This window comes from Dasypus novemcinctus, chromosome 5 (assembly GCF_030445035.2).
Source record: "Dasypus novemcinctus isolate mDasNov1 chromosome 5, mDasNov1.1.hap2, whole genome shotgun sequence".
NCBI lineage: Eukaryota > Metazoa > Chordata > Mammalia > Cingulata > Dasypodidae > Dasypus > Dasypus novemcinctus.
Genome location: NC_080677.1, coordinates 34502857 through 34522406, shown reverse-complemented (window position 1 = coordinate 34522406; position 19550 = coordinate 34502857). Strand labels below are relative to the sequence as shown.

Genomic DNA, 19550 nt, shown 5'->3' with positions numbered 1-19550 from the left:
AGTAGAGTAAGGTATTCTGATTCTTAGTTTCTGTTGCATGTTTTCTCTTTCTCTCCCTCATTCTTTTTTTTTTTTCATTTTAAATAGAAATTTAAATCTATACATAAGAGAACAAAAAATGAAACTTCATGTGTCTATCACCTAGCTTCAGTAACATGTGTGGCCATTCTTTTTTTAGTTAGACCTCTGCCCATTTCTTGGCTCACCTTGAGTTATTTTGAAGCATCATGTCATCATAAATACCTTAGTATTTATCTATTAAAGATACTTTTTAAAAGAAAATCATACACCATTAATAAAAAAGGTAAAAAGAATACTTAATGTCATCAAATATACAGTTTATATTTGCATCTTCCCAAGATTTATATATATTTTTACAGTTGCTTCTAATTAGCATCCAGACAAAATCAACTTATTACATTTACTTGCTGTCTCCTAAATCTCTTTTTCCCAGTTTGAGGTATAATTGACATGTTACAACAAACTGTATGTATTTAAGTGTACAACTTGATAAGTTTTGATCTATGTATACATTTGTGAAACCATCACCACAATCAAGATAATGAACATATCCATCACCTTCAAGAGTTTCCTACACCCCTTTGTAATCCTTCCCTCCTGCCGCTTTCACCTCTTCTCATACTGTGGCTTGATTATAAGCCTTGAATTCAGGTAGTGTTGGTCCTCTAACTTTTTTTTTCCTTCACATTTTTCCATGTCATTATTTACCTTTCAAATATGCAAAATATAAGAAGGGTTTTAACGTCATTGTCTACCCTCACATTTGTGTCAATTCTGGGTTGGGTTTGATTGAATGATTTTTGGATGCTAGGTGTTGTGAGCTTTGTCCAGGGCTGCAGTTAGGTTACTTGGAGATAGTTTATTCCATTAAGGTCTTACTTTTAAAATTTGTTTGGTGGAACCAGAGCAGTTCTCATTCTCGGGCTAGTTATTCCCAATACTGAGGCAATACCCTTTTGAGTACTCTGCCAAATGGCTCATGAATCGTGAGGTTTTCTCTCTGGCTGGTGGGAACAGGTGGTGTTCATGACCTAGTGGGAACACCTGTCATCCTTTCTGGTGGTTCTTCTTGAGGCCTCAGGTAGTTTCTTCACTAACATGATACTCAGCTGAATACTGGAAGGAGGGGACTGTCTACAGTCCTCTGAAGTCCTCTTTCTGCTGCTCTCTCACCTTTCTGGTGTTCTGTCCTACACTCTACTCTATCCTCAGAGAGTCCAACGGACTCTGCCTGGGTTTCCCTTCCCTGTGCTGCAGCCTGGAAACTTTCAGTCCACTCAGCTGGGATAATCATAGGGCCATCTTCCTTTGTTTCTTGTGCCTCAGCAATTTCTATCCTTCATTGCCTAAAATGTTTTTTTGTATATTTTGTCTGTATTTTAGTTGGCAGGCAGGAAAGCTAATCTGGTTCCTATTATTCCATCTTGACTGGAAAGAGGAATCTTGTTGGTCTCTTTTAATCTATAAATTCTCACTGCTTCCCTCCCCCATCTCTTTTAACCTCATAATTCAGCTGTGGGAAAAAATTGGATCATACAGTATATTTATCTGTTTCTTATAAACTGATAGCTAAATCTAGAAACTTGATTAGATAACGGTTCTTTTTTTTTTTGCCCAACAATAATTTAAGGGTGATACTTTCTGTTTTATTACCCCATGAGGCAAATATCAGGCTCTCTATTTTTGTGATATTAATATTCAATTAGATATTGTTACCTTGTAAAGTTCCCCGGTAGCTTTTCACCTAATGATGTTGGCAAGCTTTACTGATCTTTATATGGATCAGTTACTTAATGTTTAGGGATTGCAGAATGATGATATTCTAAGGTTGTCATTCCTTCTATATTCATAAACTAGAGTTCTTCTATCAAGAACTCTTCCTCATCAATTATATAATTAGTCTGAGGTATAGTTCTTACAGGAAAACCAGGTGAATGCTTGATATCTTCCCCTTAGAGGTTGGTTTTCAGAATAATGGCTTTGTTCCCTACAGACTCCAGAGGTGACAAGCAACCAATGAAGTTTTCATTTTGTTTATTTTTTAGTTTCATTATAGGCACATGAGTTTAAACTTCGTTAGTGTGTTTTATTTACTTCATAGTTATTTTACCTGTTGAAGTTCAAATATTTCCATCTTTGGCCAATGAGAGTTTATTCAGGTTGGCCCTTGAGACCTTTTTTCATGAGCCTAATAGTCTTGGATAGCTTCCTTGCTATCTGATGTGACAAATCTTCCAGGTACATCTTGTGGATTTCCTCTCATATTTAAGGATCACCTGTTTCTCCAAGATGCCGTAATTGGTTCCTTTTAGGGTAAATGGTATTTTAAAACCAAAATACTAAGATTTACACATTGTGTCAGGTTCAATGACTGTTTATAACTAGACCCTTTAGGTAGGCAGAGCTAGGGTTATGCTTTTCTATTTGTATGCTTGAAGAAAACCATATTTAGAATTCATATGGAGGGAAGCGGATGTAGCTCAAGCCGTTGAGCTCCTACCTACCACACAGGAGGGCCATGGTTTGGTTCCTGGTGCCTCCAAAAGAAGACAGCTGGCACAGTGGGCAGGCGTGGTGAGCTAATTCAGCAAGATGGCAAAAGAGACACAAGAAGAAAAACACAATGACAGACATAACAAATCAGGAGCAGAGGTGTCTCCCTCTCACATCAGAGGTCCGGGTTCAGTTCCTCATGCTGCCTAAAGAGACAAGGAAGACAAGCATTCACAGCAAGTGCAAACAATGAGGGGGTGGGGAGAAATACGTAAGTAAAATAAATCTTAAAAAAAAAAAAAGAATCCATATGGATACTTCCCATTCAAACTCAGGATTACAGGGTTTTTATTTAACCTTTTTTTATCTTATGTATACAGCTCCCTCCTCCTGCACTGATATTCTAAGTTCTCAAAAACACTGGGAATGTTAGAATTAGACTCTCACATAATTGTTCTTTTGCTTTATCTCACGTTATACATAGCAATACTTCCACCAATGGTATGATTACTGTGGAGAGGTTTGTGTTTGGTTGGTTGGTTAGTTGGTTTTCAGTCTTTTTTCTCCTTAAGGTATATCTCACTAGCTATATACAATCAATCACCTTGTTTTAAACTCACTTGGAATACTTCGTCTCTGTGTGCTTAGGCCAGTTACTCTTTTTCATGTTCAAAATGTCCCATGTTAGGAGCCTGTTCAGGTTGGCTTCAGAGTCTTTATAAGCATGATACTCACTGTCTTTGATGAATCTTTGCTTCCTGACATTACAAGCTTGCCCACGTTATTGTTATGCATTCCTTGGCCCAGACCTGGAACCAGCAATTGGTCCAAAAAGTCCTGATTCCTTTTAGCGGGAAATGGTATTTAGAGATGATCTAGACACTAAGAGTATATAGCACTAAGGATATGGCCAGGGAAGTACCTTTTTCCTTTTTTAGGAAAACAAAACAAAGCATCATAAATTCAATCTATAGTTCCAACTCAGATTTGGATTACATTATTTTTATTTCACTTCTTTCACTTTGTATTTGTCTTTTGCTACTTAATGCTGAAAATCTTGGTTCCTAATGATATTAACATTTTATTTTACATGTATATAAGTATAAACTAAATACATACATATATAGCTTCTGAGTAACAATATCAACATTATTATTAACAATATGATTATTGAAAAGTTTAAAACTTCAGGCTTTTAAAAAAAATTGCCCATAGGATATATCCACTGGATATTAAATTATTTTGTTTTAAAATCACTGAAGTAATTCCTTTTTTTGTAGTTTAAGCCACCAACTTCAAGCACAGGTTTATTTGTTTTACTTTGCTTTTCATTTTTCAGCAGTTATTTTTTTCCATTTGAATTTAATTTTTTTTAATAATTATTTACAATATGTTCATAGTTATAAAGTAAATCTTCAGAAATGCCTAGCATTTATCTCTGTCCTTTCCACTCTGTCACATTTAGGTAGCCATTTTCACTAGTTTTTATCTTTTTTTTTTTTTAATATAATCAAATATAAACGTGTGTTCCCTGTAATACACATAATACCTTTTACCTTATGTAAAAGGTAGCTTATATACACTAATCCGCTTGCATTTTTTATGGAACAGTATATTCTGAAGATCATCCTATAGCCTTATACAAAGATTTTATATCCCTTTTTACATCTGCATGGTGCTCCTAGAATTATAATTACAGATGGGTTTGTTTGTTTGTTTTAGTTAGGCCAGTAAAAAGAATTTATTTGGGAAATGGGGGAAAGAACAGAGCTTGCTGAGAAGTGGGAAAGGAAGATGGAAATACACACCAAGATTTAGTGCAGGTTCTTCTAGATTAGATTGCTAATGACTATGATAGATAAAAATTGTTACCAAGTTGAATTATAGTCTGTTTACACATCTATGATCTAAGTTATCTTAGTTGTTTCAAAACATATGTAGAGATTTCATTACAAGTATTGACTGAAATATAGAGTTCCTTGGCCTACTTGTGAACCCCTTTCTCTAAGCATACTTTCCTTAGCTGTTCTCATTAAATCCATTAACATATATACCATTTTTATGCTGAAGATTCTTAAGTTCTATATAGCTAGCCCAGACATAGACCTCTGACTTGCAAAATCAATACCTGCTTCACGACTCCACGCAGATGTCTCACAGATATTGTAAACTTAATCTGTACAAAGTAGAACATTTTCTTTTCCCCAAAAAGTCATGTTCTTCCCCCAGCCCTGGGGGAAGATATTAAACACACCAGGGTCATTTCCTTCCTCTGAATTTTGCATTGCTGTTTCTTCTACCTAGATTGCTCTCTCCTGCTCTGCCTGTGATTGACTGCCCTCTTACTTCTCTTTAGTTCTTAACTTTAATGTCATTTCCCTACTGTCTTTCTAATCATTCTTTCTAAAGCAGATCTCTTAATATTCTTAATTCCTGGTTTGTTTCTTTCAGAGTACTCATTACAACTTAGTTTTTTGTCGTTGTTGATTATTTGCTTTTTATCTCCACCATAATTGAAGTACCATGAGGGTAGGAGCCTTATCTTACCCACAGAGTCTGACACATAGTAGGCACTTGAATAACTCAATAAATATCTGTAGAATATATAGAAGTATTGTGAAATTTCAAGTTTTCTGAAAAGCTTTACTTTCTAACACAGAATCCATTGCTTACTTATTCCCCACATTATTCCAAAATGACTAGAAACACTTTCGTAAAATATAAACAATACTGGTTTAAAATAAAAACTACTTTGTCTATTTTGGTGGAGAATGGATAGCATGTAAAGTTATTCTTCAAAATATATTTCTAAAATTCTATGACTTCATTAGAGGCAGGCAGCAAATTTGGTTTTGAGCTTCTTTAATAATCCCTACAAATTGGGTTCGACGATTTACAGAGTCCATAAGATAAAAATCTTTCTCAAAGGATGTTACTGTTTGACTAAAAATCAATCAGTTGCTATAATTCGTTTATCATCATCGATTCAACCTAAGATTATTGACATCAGTCTCTTAATTAGGAATCATATCCTAACATCAATGAAGCAATAGATATAGAATGTTTATAAATGTAAACATGAATGCATTTAGAAAGACTATGAAGATGTAGTGTCTTTTTTCTTTTAACACTATATAGATTAAATTTTGAGTACTAATACCAGATTTAAAATAAATACCTAATTTTCCTTCTTATGTTTACTTTTAAATGGACTTTGAACAAGTAAATATACATTAAAAAATAAACATTTCCTTTTAAAACTCTTCCATAGGACTCTGACTTGAAGAAAACAGTTGATGAAAGTGCACGGATTCAGAGAGCATACAACCACTATTTTGATTTGATCATCATAAACGACAATCTAGACAAAGCCTTTGAGAAACTACAAACTGCCATAGAGAAACTGAGAATGGAACCACAGTGGGTCCCAATAAGCTGGGTTTACTGATAATTCAGAAAGGTTAACAATTAAAATAAAACTCTTAAGAAGTGACTGCAACAAATAAACCTTCTGAGAAAATACATGCAGAGATAGAAGATATCTGCCAAGTCTAGGCATTTTTATTGTGTAGATTGAAGTAACTGTACACTATTCTAAATTTTTATATAAAATGTGGTTGGGAAAGTGTACTAAAATATAATTTATCTTAATTTTTCTAACTTTTTACAGATAATCTTTCTATTCATATCACATAAAGAAATGCGTTGAAGCATTTTGTATATGTTTTGGTTTAGTACCTTGCCTTTTTCATCGAAAGGTATTTTCATTCACTAACATTGGTCTCACATTTTCACTGTGATAATGAATACTTGAAATAGTTTTGTAAAACTATCATTTACTTTAGTGTTTTACCTGGTGAAAGGTCAATCACTTTTAGGAGAAAGTAGTAATTATTGACCTCCCTTCTTAATTTCTCACAGAAACAGAATTTTAATGTCAGTGCTACATCTAATCTACTACCACCATCCACGTCTGACATCAGAATTCTGCTCAGTGCGATATGTTTTCATTATTTCAGAGATGTATGGCTATCCATTCTAATTTATACAGATATATTGTGTTTTTTTCCCCTTCATTTCTCTCTCTAGTAAAAATGAAGAGCAATAACTTGCACTCTCTTAGGAGGTTATCCTTTTCATTTGTTACAGGGACATGCTGATGCTACCTAATTTAGCATGTACACAGCACACTCTGGGGTTGGGAGCAAGGTCGTGAGGACAGGGAGAGTGCCTTATCCTGTAAAACCTTACAGCAAAATTACATTTGAGAAAAGTTTATTTTCACATGTAAAAATTTAACTGCCAAAAATGAACCAACTACAGTAGAAAGTTCTTTGTTAAGATATAGTCAGCAATGGTATCATGTCTCTGCAGATTCCTGTGACATTTAAATATGCCTCTAAATTTGCAATTGGGGGTTTTGTGAATGATCGATCAGTCTGCTTTCTGAAATGTGATGCGATTATTAGGATATTTGTTGAATTTATTGTGTTAAGAGCCAAATCCATTGAACAATTCACAAAATTTGGAAAGAACTCAACTGTTTCAGATATATGTACAAGTATTATGTATACATTATATAATATATATTATATATGCAATATATAATATATATAAAATAACATGGTATATATTTTTATATTTCTGCTAGTACATGCGCTTTTTGGTTTAATGATAAGGAAAAAATTTCTCCTCCTTGAGATAAATGAACATAATATAAAATTTCCACAATCGCTTCAGTTAGTATCTTCCTTTAGCATTCTTGATTGGTGTAAATTCTTCCTAAAACATGTTCAGAGATGAAGCTCATTAAACTAAGTTAACCATATTTTATACTGATGACTTTTCATATAGATGTTATTCACACTTCAAGGATTAGGTGCTTAAGTATTGGTGTTCATCTTTGTCTGACGATAAGCCTCAGACCTCTGACTGGATTTGTTTTTCCCCTCACCAAATCTTTTACATTTGGTGGAATGGCAGCTGGGAGGACTTTGAGGGAAAAGAAAATACACGACAATAAGCGGTATTCACGTCATTTTAAATATTTTTCACAATAAAACAATACACCTAAGTTGCTGTGTTGTTAAAATTGAAAATCTATAGATATTTTTTTTTACTCCAGAATTTTGTAGCAAGAACACAAATTCCTATTATTAGTCCTAGGGTAGGAATTTGATGACAAAATGGATCATATTAATAACTTTGGATACTTTTAAAACATATATTTGCACCAAATTCTTCTCAAGCACGATGAATCAAAGCACAGTGTTGGAAGTGATGTCCTATGATTTAGAGTTTTAACACTGTAATTTTTAAAAGAAATTTCATTCTGCACCCTCAGGAAATGTGCTATACTATTGTATACTGCACCATCGTGCTCTGCATGAGCCACCTTTGAACAGCATTGGGATAATCATACTGCACAAGAAGTGTATCTGCGAAATATTTCAACCATCTTGTACAAAAGAAATAACTTTTAAACTCTTACATATTTTAACCTTATGTGATATAAAAATGCTAATTATTTAGAAAATAATCCGTACTTAAAGGAATTGTTTCTACTCTGAATAGTATTCATGCCTGAATAACTCCTTAGTCCATTAGTGTGTATTTGATGCTTCCTAATATAAGATGAAAATGATACAGTTTAGTTCATTTCAGTCTAGATGACAGACCTACAGAAAATGAATTTTGAAAAGTTCATTTTATCTCAAAATAGAGTCACTGAACTTGAAACTAAAGTCCCATCTGAGTCTTCAGGAACTAGCAGTGCCCTGCTTGGGCAGAGAATCCCAGAATTCCCAGTATTCTTCCTCAGTAATGGGAGTACAGTTGTGATCAAGGAAAATTTGGGAAAAGGCTAAGATAATTAGCTTTCCTGAAGAGAAAATGGTTTATAGTGATGTTGAACAATTGGTAATAGGTAAAATACACACACAGGCGCAAATGCTTTGGGGAAACATGGTATGCCAGTAGAGTAATGTGCCTGATGATTCTGTGTGGGATTAGTGAGTATCCACATTCAGGGCATGACTATTTATGGACAGCTAAATATTACTTTTTTAAAAAATCTTTTTCAAGTTCACAAGTACCCATAGAACCTGGGTGAGTCATTTAACCGTAACTAGAAGAATATATACCATGTCCTACAAGTAGAATTTCACCTGCATTTCAGCCTGCCTTTATTTTGCAATTTCTCAGTTTCTGTTTTGATATTTGGATAATATCAAATATAGCCAAGCTTTATTTTTTTGGCCAATATATAATTGCTGAACATAGCTTTCTAAAGTAGAAATCAGAAATCCAGTATGACTATAGCCATAGTAGCCTAAACCATAGATTCTAGACTCTAGGTCATTTATTTATAATAGTCTTTAAGGCCAAGTTTTCTTTAAAACAGAAAATTGGTAATGAAGGCAAATTTAGAAAATAACCCAAATTAGTAATAAAATAGTATGAAAACATCGACCATGGCCAAATTATCAAAATGAAAATAAAATTATGTTTACATTTAACGTGGTACTTCTTTTTATGTATATCAGCACGTTTCATGATCCAGAGATTGAGCTTGATTTTTAAGATGAACATCCATGGAGTTAGGTTCAATTATTTTGAATTGGCAAACATTGATGATAAAATTTTGAAAATTGGTGAAAATAGTCTACTTACATTGTACTTTTATGATTTCTGAAACAATGCTCCATTTTCCAGAAGTCATAGATTAGAGAACTAATAACTTTTGTAGTAATTAATATTTATACCAAATATGGAAAAGGCAGTACTCAAGTTTTATGTACATAGAATAACAGGTCATTTTTAAATGTTTGAGTTATTCCATTTATTATATATACAACTGTATGTATGTAAAATTCTCCCCCAAAGTACACATATATTAAAACTAAATATATTCACCTATGTAATAACTAGGGTTCTAAAATTTTTACCTCCAAATTCCTAGGCATTTTCAAACTTTTTTACATTTTTAAAAGGCTCTGAATCTACCTTAAGGCAGATATTAATCTCCTTTCTAAAGCATATATGAAGAATTAAACTCAGAAAATTATCGTTATTATAACTTAATTTCCTTGAGGAAAGAGAGTACTAGATGGAAGGCTCATGGGAAATAATTTAGTTAAACCTCCAAATGAATGTGTAAAATGGTTAAGGTTTAGAAATTATGGTACCTACCCTCCTCTTGTTCTGAGAAACTTGTTAGAATTCATGTAATAACATCCATAATGTATTTAGAATTCTTGGGAGAAAGTATTTTTAAAATGGAATTACTGTATAATACTATAAGTAATGATTATTCAGAAACTTTTAAGAGTGCATTTGAATAATTCAATATCAAAGCAGTTTTTATATAAGTTATACTTGTGTAAGATAATTCTATAATACTTAAGGTAATTTTTAAATTGGACTTTCATTCCAGCTTTTCCCAAGTTTTATTCATTTTTAATATTCCCCATAATTCATGTTACCTTCTGTGTGCCTGGATGGAAAGATTTTTGAAGAATATACAAAATTAAAAGTGAGTCCTTAATACACTAAACACTGAAGAGCTATCCCATTAAGGTAAGATGCTAAAAAGTATGATTTGCACCCTTTCTGCAATATACTGCAGTACTTTCTTTAAAATGTATCCTTTTATGATAAAAATAGAGATGGTATACTTCTACTGGCTAATGTTCTAAAGCTGACTCTTCACCATGTGACCTTTGATAAAATTACTGTTCCATTGTTAAATAAGGCTAAAGTTAATATTTATCGTCACCTTAAATTACATGAAGTAATTTGAAATTCTGATGTGGTAAAAGCCAAACTGGAAAATCCCTATTAGGCTACCAAATATATCCATTTATTGTCGCTTATATTGAGGTTGGTTACCTTTTGGTTCTTTAATGTGTATCTCTTTCTGAGGTAATGTAGTGAATAGTGAACACCACTCAGGAGCTCTGCCTCCAGTTTCAGAAAAGCCCAAAGGATTTAATTCCTGCCTGTAACAGGGCCTGTTCTCTTATTGGTCCTACTCAAGAGATCCAATTTAGCTTAGGATTTGCTTCTAGGTCCAAACACGTAGGAAATTGTTGAAGCCAACTAGAGCACTCGCACGTCCAACAAAATTAAGCATCCGGGTACTGTTTTACTTCAGAAGAGGACTGATCTTTGCCCCTTAAAGCTGCCCTACCTTATTCTTGTGCCTGCAGCTTATCACTGTAGCCCTATTTTTTAAGCCCAAGTATTAACTTTTTTTTAATAGGATGAAACATTGGTGGTTAAACGGTCGTTAGTAGACCCCAGACATTAATCTGTTTTAGTTATTACTTTCTAATTGCTTTCTCAGTCATTGGCTTATAATGCAGAAGCCAATGATAAGCCTGTCTTACCTGCATACAAGAAAGTCAGAGGTAATACTTTTCTCCCTTTTTTTTTCCTAACTTCTATGGTTTTCTAATCCCTGACCCAAACAGAATGACCACATCTACAGTTAATTTAAATGTCATTTATAACTTGGGGGATTAAATGACTAAATGCTTATAAAAATAGCTGTCTTTTAAACCACAATGTTTTAATTTTACTACCACAAAGCAGAAGTCAAATAGTCTTTTTTATTTTTTAAGTTCAAAATAGATTTATTACACTTCAGCTGACAGCAAACCAGGGATAGAAACAAAAATATGTCAGGCCATACCTGAAATTGGGGCTTTTTTTATATCAGCTGGCTGGGAGTTTGGAGGAAACCTTGTAAACTCACTCATAAATTGTCAATATTAAACCAGAAGTCATTACCAGTTAAAATGTGTAATTTTTGTCTTGTTCTTAAATAGGAGAAGTGGTCATTAGTATAAGCAACATTGCTGTAAAAACACAGAGCTTGTTCTGATCAACCTGGTCCAAATGAGAAATACCTTAGTCTTTTCCAGTAGAAACAGATTTTTCTGCACTTGAAATACAAGATATTTCTTTTGGCCCTGAGTCCTCTTTAGATAAGAACTGCTGATTTATCCTATTTCTTGAGTAACATTGTTTGTTTTGCTTGTTTTAAAAACTGGTTCCACGAACTGTTATAGACAAATGAGCACTAGAGTTTAGCGAGTGTGACTTTTGACATGTTGAGCTTTGTCAGAGACAATGAGGACTTGATATGAAAACCTTCCTTTAGAATTTTTTTATTCTGCTTTCCTTTTTTTCCTCACTCTCTCACTTTCTCTTAAGTCTGTGTTTATCTTGAACGCAAATGCATGCTCTTTTTAACCTCTAGTCTTTGAAGGGGTTGTAGAAGAGAACTTTTTTTTTTAATGGAGGGCAAAAATGTTTATTGGCAAAACTTTAAGAAAAATCACAGCTTAAGTTTTCTAGTGAAAATTTTTAAAATAAAAATTGCCATTACTTTCCAAGTAAATATAATAGTGGCTTCTGTATAAGCATTACTGCTGTCTTTCTATAAATAAAATTTTCCTACAGTATAATTTATTGATTTTTCAGAAACTGTCCCCATGAATCTTTTCTTTTTATATATTTCCATATGCCATAAAAACAAAAATTGAAATGTTCAATAGGTAAGATTACAAACTCTCGGTAAAATGTTCTAATATTGGAAAAATAAAATATTTCATTTATAGGTACAACTAAGTTTTAAAGAGAACCAGATACAGAGGATATCAGGTTAGTGTTTTTTATTTTTTTTAATGCTAATAATCTTTGTAAAAGCCTCTAATGTCTTTTAGTTCTTTCCTCAAAAATAAATGAAATTTTCACCTGGCTCTAGACTTCAACAAGGAAACCCAAACCTTTGTTTCCTCTATCCCAGTGCAAGCAATTTGGTGTCTGTCAAACAGGACACATTCAGAGAAGCAGTGGGAAAGAATTCCAGAGGTGAGGAAGTTTAGAATATAGGATAAGGAAATAAAGAAAAGGCCTCTCATCGCATAGGATGCTATGATTATGTCACTACCAGTCAGTCGAGAGAAGCCCTGGTGGGAAGACAGTGAACCTGTGCAGCTGTGGCATACAGCTCAGCATGGAGAGGAGCAGCAGGAAAGGGAGTGAGAGCAGGAGCCTGTTTCCTCCTGAAAGAGCCCCTTTCAACTCTTTCCCAAGCTTATTTCCAGGATTCCATACCTAACACTTAGAAACTGCTTTCCCTGTATTTCTAATGTCTTCAAAAGAATTTGGTTTTGTCCTTTTCATTCTCCTATCTTATACAACCTGTTGGTTTTTTATCACTGTCATAACAAATTACCAAAAAACTTAGTGGCTAAAGTAACACAAATGTGTTGTCAGAGTTTTTTATGTCAGGATTCTGACTGGGCTAAAAATCAAGGTGTTGGGCCACTCGCAGGCTCATGCAGGTAGTTGGAAGAATTCAGTTCTGCGTGGCTGCAGGGCAGAGGTCCCTGCTTCCTGGCTGGCAGGCAGCTGGTGGCCATTTTTGGCTCCAAGAGGCTGCCTACATTCTTGACATGTGCTGCCTTTGTTTCCAAAGCCAACAACAATGGGTCGAATCCTTTTCAGGCCTCATCTTTCCTGTGTGTATTTGGTTGCATCTCTCTCATTGACTCTTCAGGTTTCCTTCTTGTAAGGGTCCTGTTGAATAATCCAGGGGACATAACCTTAAAAATATCTGCAAAGTCCCTTTTTGCCATGTAAGGTCACATATTTACAGGTTCTGGAGATTATGATATGGACATCTTTGAGGGGCCATTATTGGACCTACCACTCCAACCAATGCATCCCATTTATGAAAAAGGAGTGGCCCTAATCAAAGTTAAGGTGGCTTTCCTACTGCATATGAAATACCACTTTTATTTTATTGAGTACTTGCTTTCCAGGTGACTTAACTAGAAATTGTTCCCAAATCTAGTTATGAAAAAAAGTATATTTCTTCATCAAAGCAGTAATTAAGGGTATGTTAAAATAAATAAGGAAACTAGAGATACTGTCTAGTTGCAAGAAACCTTTTGGAGGCCTAATCTCACCCACTGCGGGTGTGCCCAGCAGCAGCAGCACCACCACCACCTCCCTACTAACAAGGTCTACTGAGAAGCCCCAGCGGTAAACGGAAGGCTGGGAACACCTGCAGCAGCGCAGGCCTACTCCCTTTTCAATAGCCGAGTCTTTAAGAACGTAACTGGCTGGTCTTAGGACAATTTAGAAACAATTCGTTGTTTTTGCCTGTTAACCCAAAATTGCTGCACTTGCTGGGATGGCATCTTTTTTTCTGCCTGAAGTCTATATTCAGTTTTTGTTTTTAAATTTAAAGGAATATATATATATATGTGTGTGTGTGTAAAATCCAAACAGTAATAGAAAGATGAAAAACCCCCTTTGCCCCAATCTCTCTCCCTGAGTAGCCACTGTTAGGGTTCTTGTGAACTCTTTTTAAAAAATATTTTCAAAGTAAATCAATACATGTATTTTTATACATGTAGATTCATATATATTCTTTTTTTTTCTTCAAGATTTATTTCTCTTCCCCTTCCCCTCTCCGGGTTTTTGCTCTCTGTGTCCATTTGCTGTGTGTTCTTCTGTGTCCGCTGCATTCTCGGCGGCACCAAGAATCTGTGTCTCCTTTTTGTTGCATCATCTTGCTGTGTCAGCTCTCCATGTGTGCAGCGCCAGTCCTGGGCAGGCTGTGCTTTTTTCATATGGCCACACACCTTGCGCATGGGGCTTCCCTATGCAGGGACATCCCTGTGTGGCATGGCACTCCTTGTGCATGGCAGCACTGCACGTGGGCCAGCTCACCACACAGGCCAGGAGGCCCTGGGTTTGAACCCTGGACCTCCTATATGGTAGGTGGACACTCTATCAGTTGAGCCACATCTGCTTCCCTATATTATACATTCTGTTTGCTGTTTATTCTTTATAGTTATTTCAGAAATTCAGACAAATGAAAAGTCACTTGTTCACAACTGTTTTCACTTTTGCCTATTCCTTTCCTATCTTCCTTAATAAGCACCTTAAATGGTGCTTATTTTGATGGCGTTGCCACCACAGTGTGCACCTTTATCCTTCTCCCCCACATTTACATCATAAGCGTTTGCATAAGGTTGAGTCTCATCTTTAATATCAATGACGAAAGGGTTATTTCCTTATTAGCGTCCATTAAAATCTGAAGGGCAGAAAGGGAATAAATGGGTGGTACTGAGGTTTAAAAAAAAAGAGCACGTACTGAGTAATAGGCTGCTTGTTCAACAGTTACTGCTCCTGAAGTAAGATTATTAAACTAGCTCTTGACTGGTTTTTGCTGGGGGAAAACGAAAGTGACTTCAGATCCCCAAAGATTATTAACAGATTCTGTCAGTGGAATCAGTGGCACTAGGGAAATAGACCAAGCGATTTTATGGAAGGATGTCAAAACTGAATAAAAAGTAAAAAGCATACAATTCAACATTTCCTTTGATAGTCTCCATAGTATTTTATAAATTAAATACCCAGAATGTATGAGAAATCAGGACGTTGCTATAAAATAATTACTGTGTTCATAATAGCATGGCAAGGTCAACTATAATGCACATAGGTAGAACCCCCACACACACACACACAAAGTAGAGGTTATTTTCTTGTTATTAGATTTTCTTTAGTGTAATTTTGTTTAGTGAGGGACTACATACATTCTAGTAGCATTCACAGTTTTCATTTCTCAATCAACATGGCACATCTAAAATATAGCCTCTTCTATGAGGAGAACTTGTCTTCCCATAGCATTTACAATTTAAAATGAATTTTTGAATCAAAGTGCCAGTGTCCTCTTTTTGTATAACATTAAGTGGAGAGAAATAAAGTGATAATATGGACCCGTTTTTCTTCAGAAAAAAAGGTCTGGATGTGTGATAGCTTAGAATGCTCAACCTCCTATGATTTAGTACAACCTTATGCTCTTTTGGTGCTGGACATACCAGCATAGGAGTGTCCCTTATGAAAAAGAAACATACCAAAGAAACAGTTAAAAGGTACCTGGTGGTTAAAAGTGAAGTTATTCACAGTGCAAAAAGTTGTCACTTATTAAACTGCTTTGTAAATTCATTCCATTGCACAACTTTTAAAGCAAGGCTAACCTAAAATGCCAAAGTAGTATCAGAACACATGCCAGAAAATACCAAGCTTGGCCAATAATGTGTACTTTTAATTCACATATGACAATACTAATGTTTTCTACATAAAGCATAGAGTCCATTCAGGGCTATGTAAAGAATTAGTGGATAAATGTTAGGGTCCCTCAGGATGACAGCTTTCACAGACGACTGCAGTCTCTCCAGGTTAATGTCGGCTAAGGCAAACAAACGCTGCACAATCCCAAACATTTCAGTATCTTTCAGAAGAGCAAAGTTTGGGTCTTCAAGATCAAATACTCCATCATGTGACAGAACATAAAGCTGAAATTACACATTTAAAAAGATTCATTTAATGTTAGAAAATACACATCATTGGACAATAACACATGCTTAAGTAATAGGGGAAAAAAACAATTAAGTTGCTTTTTAATTCACCAAACAGCGAAGAAAGACCCTCAAGATATAAGAAGACTCAGGCCAGGAGCTCACACCTGATTTTATCCAATTTGCCTGGAGTACTGTATCTCTGAATTTCCACTGTCAGAACTCTGTCTTCCAATAAGATCATTAACTCCAGGAGATTAGAAGGGTCAGGGTATACCTTTCACATACACAGGGTATTTAGGCTTGCTTGAGCTTTTTAAATTATTAACTATACTGAATGGTTTACATTAGGGTTTACTCTTTGTGCTGTACAATTCTATGGGTTTGGGTTTTTTAATTTCTATTCTGGTAACATATACAACCTAAAATTCCCCATTTAACCCTTTCCAAGTGTAATTCAGTGGCATTATTTACATTCACAATTTTGTGCCACCATCACTACCATCCAGTACCCCAAACAGAATTGACTATACCAATCGACCATTAAATCCCATGCCTCACCTTCATCCCTGGGAACCTGTATTCCAATATGAGTCAACTAGTTTGCATAGTCTAATCATTTCATTTAAGTGAGATCATAAAATATTTGTCCTTTTCTGTCTAACTTGTTTCACTTGATGTGTGTTCATCCATGTTGTAGCATGTATCAGAACATTGTCCCTTTTTTGACTGAATAATATTCCATTGTATATATGTACCACATTTTGTTTATCCATTTTTCCGTTTATGGACATGTGGGTTGCTTCCATCTTTTGGCAATTGTGAATAATTCCTCTTTGAACAGTGGTATGCAAGTATCTGTTTGAGTCCTCTTTTTAATTATCTTAACTATAACTAGAAGTGTGGCTGCTGGGTCATGTAGTAATTCTGTCACTTATATTTGAGGAATGACCAAGCTCTTTTATAGTGGCACCATTTTACATTCCCACCAACAATGTACTAGGGTTACTGCTTTTCCACATGCCCATCACATTTATTTTCCCTTCTTTAAATATCCACTCTAGTGAGAGTAAAATGGTATCTTGATGGTGTTATGATCTGCCTTCCCCTAATTGCTGATGATGTTGAGCATCTTTTCACATGCTTGTTGTCCATTTATATTCTTTCTTGAGAGGAATGTCCAGTCAAGTCCTTGGCGAATTTTTAATTGGTTTCTTTCTCTTTTTTTCTTAAGTTGTAGCAGTTCTTTTTATATTCTGGGTATTATACCTGTAGCAGATAGGTGGTGTGGTTTGAAACTGTACGTACCCTGTTGATGTGGTTACTTCAGTTAAGTAGGTATAGTCCACCTAAATCAGGATGGAGCTTAATAGGTCTGGAGTCCTGAATAAGCAGAATCAAATTCTGGCAAAGAGAGAAAGCCACAGGGAGCAGCCAGAAGCTGAAATTCAACAGAACTTGGAAGAGACCAGGAGACACTGCCATATGACAGAGGATTGCTGTCAAGGATTGTGTCAAGGATTGCTGGCAGCCAGTCCCAGAATGCAATAGTCTTCAGAGAGAAAGCATCACCTTGATGATGCCTTGACTTGGACTTTTAGCCTCATATCTGTAAGCTAGTAAATTCCCATTACCAAGCCAACCCATTGCACAGGATTTGCATAAGCAGCCTCGGAAACTAAAACATGGCTTCCAAATATTTTCTCCCATTCTGTACATTGTCTTTCCTCTTGCTTGACAACGTCCTTTTATCATCAAAAATGTTTGAACTTTGATGAAATCCCATTTATATATATTTTTCTTCTGTTGTTATGGGTATAAACTCGAACAAGTCATTGCCTAATACAAGATCCTGAAGATATCCACTGTTTTTTCCTAGGAATTTTATAGTATTACTTCTTATATTTAGGCCCTTGATGCATTTTGAATTAATTTTTGTATATGGTGTAAAGGTGGAGTCCACTTTCATTCTTTTACATGTAGATATCCACTTTTCCCTGGTTAAAGAGGGTATTTTCCCCATAGTGAACTTGGTAGCCTTGTCAAAGATCAAAAGTGTGTGGGCTTACTTCTAAACTCCCAGTTCTATTCCACTGATAGTCTGCCAGTACCATGTCCTTTTTTGGGTTACTGTAGCTTTGTAAAAGTTTTAAAATCAAGATGTGTGAGTCTTCCAACTTTATTCTTCTTTTAAGAGGTTTTTGCCTATTAAGGGCCCCTTACCCTTCCATATGAATTTGACAATTGGCTTTTCCATTTCTGTACAGAATGTTGGTGGAATTTTGGTTGGGATTGCATTGAATCTGTAAATTGCTTTGGGTAAAATTGAAATATAAAAATGTTTAGACTCCCATTCAAGGAACATGGAATTTCCTCCCATTTATTTAGGTATTCTTTAGTTATTTTCAGCATTGTTTTGTATTTTTCCATAAACAAGTCCTTTACATCATGAATAAAGTCACTTGATGCATTTGGTTATGGTAAATGGAATATTTTTCCTGGTTTTCTTTTCAGATTGTTATCACTGTATAAAAACACTACTGATTTCTGCATGCTGATCTTGTACTCCAAAACTTTGCTGAGTTCGTTAACTCTAGTATAATAGCTTTGTTGTGGGTTTTTCAGGACTTTCTATATATATAGATAGGACCATGCGATCTGCAAATAGAGTTCTACTTCTTCCTTTCCAATTTAGATGCCTATTATTTCTTTTACTTGCCTAATTGCCCTGGCTAGAACTTCCAACATAATGTTAAGTGACAGTGGGCATCCTTGTTTCTTCTTAATCTGAGAGGGAAAAGCTTTCACTCTTTCAGCATTAACTATGATGTTAGCTCCAGGGTTTTCATGTTTGGCCTTTATTATTTTAAGGATATTTGCTCCTATTCTTAATTGTCAGGAACATTGAGTATTTTTAACAGAAAGGAGTGCTGAATTTTGTCAGATGCCTTTTCTACATCAATTGAGATGTTTTCACTGATTTTCTTGTGTTGAAACACCCTTGAGATAAATGCAAATTAATTGGTCATGGTATAAATTTTTTAAATGTGGTATTGGTTTGCTAGTATTTTGTTGGGGAGTTTTGCATCTGTATTCAAGAGGAACATTGTTATAATTTTCCTTACTTATAAATTTTTTTTTTAAGATTAATTTTTGTTTTATTTATCTCCCCTTCCCCCCACCCCCAGTTGTCTGCTCTCTCTGTTCATCCGCTGTGTGCTCCTCTGTGACCACTTCCATCCTTATCAGCGGCACCAGGAATCTGTGTCCCTTCTCGTTGCATCATCTTGCTTTGTCAGGTCTCCATGTGTGCAGCGCCACTCTCGGGCAGGCTGCACTTACTTTCAGCTCTCCCTATGGGGCGCATTCCCTGCATGTGGGGTCCCCCTGCGGGGCACGGCACTGCTTGAGCGTATCAACACTGTGCATGGGCCAGCTCCACACAGGTCGAGAAGGCCCGGGGTTTGAACCCCAGACCTCCCATGTGGTAGGCGGACACCCTATCCATTGGGCCAAGTCCACTTCAAAAGATGGTTTCATAAAATAAGTTTGGAAGTTTCCTGCCTCTTCAATTTTTTGGAAGAGTTGATGATAATTTTTCTCTGAACACTTGGTAGAATTCACCAGTAAAGCTATCTGCTCCAAGCTTTT

The 19550-nt window shown here is 35.4% G+C and overlaps 2 protein-coding genes across 5 annotated transcripts in view; one reads left to right on the top strand and one right to left on the bottom strand.

Annotated features, from left to right (window-relative positions):
* Positions 1–17758, top strand: part of PALS2 (protein associated with LIN7 2, MAGUK p55 family member) — a 125105-nt gene extending 107347 nt beyond the window's left edge. For 3 of the 4 annotated variants that reach the window (XM_058296874.2, XM_058296872.2, XM_058296876.2), the window contains one exon: positions 5786–17758. In XM_058296874.2, the coding sequence (XP_058152857.1) occupies positions 5786–5962 (177 nt within the window). In that variant the 3' untranslated portion in view covers positions 5963–17758. The remainder of the gene's footprint in view (positions 1–5785) is intronic. The other variant, XM_058296875.2, reaches the window with a different exon arrangement.
* Positions 11113–19550, bottom strand: part of GSDME (gasdermin E) — a 62129-nt gene continuing 53691 nt past the window's right edge. Inside the window, exon 10 of the mRNA XM_004447553.2 lies at positions 11113–15896. Within this exon, the coding sequence (XP_004447610.2) occupies positions 15666–15896 (231 nt within the window). The 3' untranslated portion in view covers positions 11113–15665. The remainder of the gene's footprint in view (positions 15897–19550) is intronic.